The sequence below is a fragment of the Ziziphus jujuba genome, chromosome 1 (assembly GCF_031755915.1).
Source record: "Ziziphus jujuba cultivar Dongzao chromosome 1, ASM3175591v1".
Taxonomy (NCBI): domain Eukaryota; kingdom Viridiplantae; phylum Streptophyta; class Magnoliopsida; order Rosales; family Rhamnaceae; genus Ziziphus; species Ziziphus jujuba.
In genome coordinates this window covers 45,907,553-45,912,754 of record NC_083379.1, presented here as the reverse complement: position 1 = coordinate 45,912,754, position 5,202 = coordinate 45,907,553, and the positions used below count along the sequence as shown (strand labels likewise).

At 31.3% G+C, this 5,202-nt stretch overlaps 1 protein-coding gene across 1 annotated transcript; it reads left to right on the top strand.

Annotated features, from left to right (window-relative positions):
• The first annotated feature begins 1,236 nt into the window (after nt 1-1,236).
• On the top strand, nt 1,237-3,509 carry LOC107408148 (probable polygalacturonase At3g15720). The gene is made up of 9 exons (XM_060814547.1): nt 1,237-1,299; nt 1,391-1,516; nt 1,638-1,778; nt 1,894-2,037; nt 2,321-2,528; nt 2,644-2,725; nt 2,846-2,954; nt 3,064-3,177; nt 3,279-3,509. The coding sequence occupies exons 1-9, from the start codon at nt 1,237-1,239 to the stop codon at nt 3,507-3,509; spliced, it is 1,218 nt and encodes a 405-aa protein (XP_060670530.1).
• Nucleotides 3,510-5,202: the final 1,693 nt, after the last annotated feature.

The following is a 5,202-nucleotide window of genomic DNA, read 5'->3' as shown; positions in this document are numbered from 1 at the left end:
AAGATAAGAATATCTATATGAAAACATCATTTACTTAATTCTATAGTAGATAATTAGGTACTCCATAAAAGAAAGATAAGACAGACAATCCTGTCAATTTTTTTCTCATTTAAAAGAATTAGAATATTATAGAAAGTTACGAAGAAAAAATTCTTAAATTAAAAAGATTCATAATCTGAAAATGGACAAATTAAGTGTCAGTCTGGTAATATCGTTAGTTTTTTATCTTTGTTTTTCATTTTTTCTACCTAATTGTGTGTAATTTACTTATCTCAAGTGTGTGTTAATGGTAGTTATGATTTGTTGATTTGTTATAAATCTTAAACAACAATAATTTTGAAGAAAATAAAAAGAAATCGAAAACCAACACGATTTAAAGTTGTGTTCAGTTTTGTATTTGTGTTTGTGTTTGTGTTTTTTTTTTTTTTTTTTCTCCTTCAATTTTATAGTTCGCTTAGATGTAGAACAAACTTTAACTGCCATTAAGCAAATTACAAATAATTAGATAGATAAAAAAAAAAGAAAAAAAGAAAAAAAACAATCATGTTAACAAAGAGCATTTTAATTAATCACAAATGAGCAATTAATTCAACCATCAAATTGAATATTGAACATTTTGATGGGGGTAGAGAGAGAGAGGAATATGTTACCAAATTAAAGATTGGTAGTGATAGCAATGCAAAAAAGGACTGATCGAAATCCAAAAGTTCTTATCCTTTTTTTTCATGGATGGATCATATGATCCAAAGTTTCTTATCTGAACTACATTAAAATACTAGGAAATTGACTACCCATTACAATTTTAGGAAATACCAATCTGCATACTAGTTTAATAGGGAAATAAATCTCGTACCTGTGTAAGATTTAGGGACAAAAAGGAAAACAATTTAGATATTTAATCTGGATGATCAAACAAATAAAATAAGAAAGAAATGGCATAGAGATCAGATACACTATAGTCTGTATAAATATGTACATAATCATACGTAGAATCTGCTCAAATAATTTGTTACAAAGCAAAGGATAAGTTTACAAAACAGAGTAAAGCAAAAGATAAATTTACGAAACAGAGTATTTTGAATAGTTTTCTGTGTATGCAATGGTGAGATGTTACTCTTAATTTCCAACACATGGGCAGCTTGCATGAGAACATAGTAGAAGAAAGCTTATTATAACATGGTTTAATATATACATATCTAAATATATATATATATATATATATAATTTTGGTAAAGCATGGAGAGGCGTGTGTCACCCACCATTCAGTGGGGGACTTGGCCACCTGTAGCATTTCTATATGTGTGTGTATATATATATGTATCGTGTGTACTATATATTGCTAAATATATACTATAATACCAGTAAGTTTGATGTAGTTGGAATATTGCAGGAGCTTTACAGTAGCATCATTTTCATGGTGTGCATTGCTGCTACTTTTGGAAGCGGTATATCAGAACCCATTGTCAATGTACTCGACTCCGGAGCTGTAGGAGATGGAGCTACTGATGATTCCCAAGTACAACACATATATAGCTGCATCCTTTAATTATTCCAATTTTTTTTTTTTCTAAGCAAAATAACGACCAAATTAATTAAACTCGCGGTAGTTAATGTTAAATTTTATTTGAAAACGGAAGGCTTTTCTTAAGGCATGGGAAACAGTTTGTGGAGCTGCATCAGATACTACTCCAACACTAATCATTCCAGAAGGAAAAACCTTCTTGTTGAAGCCTCTAACGTTCGAAGGTCCATGCGGTTCTACTACAATTCATGTGCAGGTAACAATAATGCCCATCTTCTTTTGTGTATAAAATTGAAATCTCGAAATTCATTATTCATGATTTAATTAAAAAATATATAGTTTAATTTGATTTTCTCATTTTATTTTTGCAGGTAGGGGGAGATATTATTGCACCAAGCGAATTATCTGATTGGGATGGATTTGACCCGGAGAATTGGATCGTCTTCAGAGATGTTAATGGACTCACTGTGGATGGAAATGGACAAATTGATGGCAAGGGGGCCAAATGGTGGGAGGCCTGCCCTAAAGTGAGTAATCCCATTAAGCATTCATTTTTCTTAATTAATTTATAACTATTTTTTTCCTCAGCTAATTAATTTTACATATATGCATCTATTATTATGTAGTTTTGTGATGCAAATTGATTAATTTGACATGTGTTTATTGTGCACGCAGCTGGGGGAATGCAAAAGACCTCGTGTAAGTTTTAAAGCTCTGCATTATACAAATTTTTATGGAATTAATTCTCTCAGTTAATTGATTGGTAATTAATGGGTCTATATATAATTATATATGTAGGCATTGATGTTTAGTGGATGTAATAGCCTAACAGTGAGTGGATTGAGACATACAAACAGCCAAAAAAGCCATATATCAATAACAGAATGTGACAATGTCTTCATATCCAGCCTTCACATATCAGCCCCTGAAGACAGCCCAAATACTGATGGCATCGACATTTCCCGCTCAACCAACATTTTAATTAACAACACCTTCATTGGAACTGGTATATATATATATATATCACATATATATCAAATATATGCTACCTGCTAATTATTATAATCTAAATTAATTAATTTAATCTTCGTGCTTCATCGATGATTAATTAAGTGATGCAGGGGATGACTGTGTTGCTATTAATAATGGTTCGGCTTATATCAACATTACTTGGGTGACATGCGGTCCAGGCCACGGAATAAGGTTTTATTAATATTTAATTAAATAACTGATCTACTCAGATCCATTGATTCTTATGGATATAATTATTTAATTACGTGACATTTCTCAGAATTAGATTAATTAAGTTTGTGTATCTTTCAGTGTTGGAAGCCTGGGAAAAGATGGAGAATTTAATGTAGTGGAGGAAATACATGTCGAGCACTGTACCTTCAATGGAAGTGATAATGGTGCCAGGATCAAAACATGGCAGGTGAATTACATATAAAACAAACATATATATATTTACTGATCTTTTAAATTCATGTTTAATAATAAAGCCAATAACAACTGCATGTGTCTTATATATATTTTTTGTGTAGGGAGGGTCTGGATATGCAAAGAAAATCACATACCAGGACATAACTCTGATTAACACCGACAACCCAATCTTCATTGACCAGTTTTACTGTCCTGATGATGATTGTAATAATAAGGTGAGGATTAATAATTAAAAAAATTTACTATTAATAAATATTAAATGTATATTTTGGTAATTAATTGTAATTGTATATTTTGGTTGACAAAAAATGTGAAGACCTCAGCGGTTAACGTAAGTGATGTATTGTTCGCTAACATGTACGGGACATCAGAAGTAGACACAGCAATCCAACTGCTTTGCAATGGAATTTTCGGTTGCACCAATGTCAGGGTGGAAAATGTCAACATAACGGCGTCTGGTTCGGATTTTCAAACCATCTCGTCTTGTGAAAATGCTCATGGAAGCTCTTCCAATTCAAATCCTCAAGTTGATTGTTTGCTGTCATAGTCACTGCATATGTGCACGTAGCTTGTGTATTTTGTATTTTAATTCAATGCAATAACCTTCACTTAAGATTTGGAGAAACAAACAAATAAATAAATAGTACATGTGTATGGTGTATTTTCCTTGATTCAATAATATGCAAAAGCAAATAATTAAGTTGGATATATAAAATAAAAGTGTGCCAGAAATATTTTCTGGGACTTTGCACATCCAAGAGTACAATCATAGACTGCAACAGAAACAATCTCCACACAGAATGAAATAGCCATATAAAGGTCCACAGCCATACAAGCCGTGTAAGATGGGGTACACGGTGGAATTGGAAAGCAAATTTTCGTTCCCCATCCAAATATCCAATACATTGCACTTCATATTTGAAATTTACTTGGTTCTGGAAACCACCATCAAAATGGAGAGGAAAGCTGATCATTTTACATTCCCCCCCCCCCCCCCCCCCCCCCCCCAAATTCTGCATTTTGACACAATCAAGACAATGATGATGATCTGTATATTTCCTCATTATTTTGAAGATGGTATTGGCTTCAGTCTTCTGATTTATGATGAGTCTTTAGGGCGGTTTTGTTGTTTGGATGGTTTTGGCAACTATCTTACGTGGAAAATTTTGTCCACATGGCTTTAAATCAATGGAAGGAATTCTGAATACTCAATGCAACGGGGAGTATTAGAAAATTTTCCCCATATAAGACTCTAGTCCTGTGGATAAGATGTTGGGACCATTACTACAAGACATCCATTTTGTAATAATTGAAGCTGGACCATGCATATGTGGCCGAGATCTCCATTATAAATCTCCACTTGTGGGGGGGAAAAAACAAAAAAAAAAAAAGAAAAAAAAAAGGTAATTTTTGGACAATCTAATTTTATATAATTTTTTTCCTAAATTATTGGTAAGTGATAATAAAAAAATATTAATATAATTTTAAAATGATGGATATGATTTGACATTTTAATTTTCTTATTATACATTTGGTGTACCAAAATAATAATAATAATAATAATAATAAACTATATGAAAATAGATGATGTATTTGATCTTATCTCGTCCCAACGAACTTCTTACACATGCATCAATTAATTCATTCGAACATGTGTTGTTCATGATTTTTTTTGCATGTTAAAGAACGCTAGCTCTACGCCTATAAAAGGAATTCAATTGCACGTATGAGTGGCAAAAGAAGAAACATTTCACGATCTGAATAAGAGAAGCTCGAGAAGAGATATATCGAAGCCGGCCGGAAATGTTTAATAGGATGTAAAAAAAATATATATATTATAGGTAATTTACCATAATATATCATAATTTGAAACTTATCAGTATTGGAAAAGATTAATACTATAGATAGCAAATATACGATGCAATAAATATATTTATAAATAAATAAATAAAAGGTAAAATAGAAATCATAAAAAGAAAAACACACATTAAAGCACGAAAAAATAAAAACTAAAACAATAAACAACAATAAAATAAAATAGAAAAAAGTCCATCGAAGAAGATGAAGATGGAAAAGATTTGCAGATCTAAATGGAAGTGAGAAAAATAGAAGTTAAAAAAAAAAAAAAAAAAAGCTTAAAAACAAAATTCAAAGCAGCAAAGATGCGAATTACCATCAAAACCAGCGGCAAAACCAAGATTTAACAATATCCAGTAAGGAAAAAGCTAAATATATGAGAA

What these genes read in the sequence shown, in the direction of transcription:
- LOC107408148 (XM_060814547.1), top strand. Translation starts at nt 1,237, where the DNA reads ATGGAGAGGCGTGTGTCACCCACCATTCAGTGGGGGACTTGGCCACCT. An exon ending in CTACTACAATTCATGTGCAG is followed by an intron (nt 1,779 to 1,893) that starts GTAACAATAATG and finishes TTATTTTTGCAG; the next exon opens with GTAGGGGGAGATATTATTGC. An exon ending in CCAGGATCAAAACATGGCAG is followed by an intron (nt 2,955 to 3,063) that starts GTGAATTACATA and finishes TTTTTTGTGTAG; the next exon opens with GGAGGGTCTGGATATGCAAA.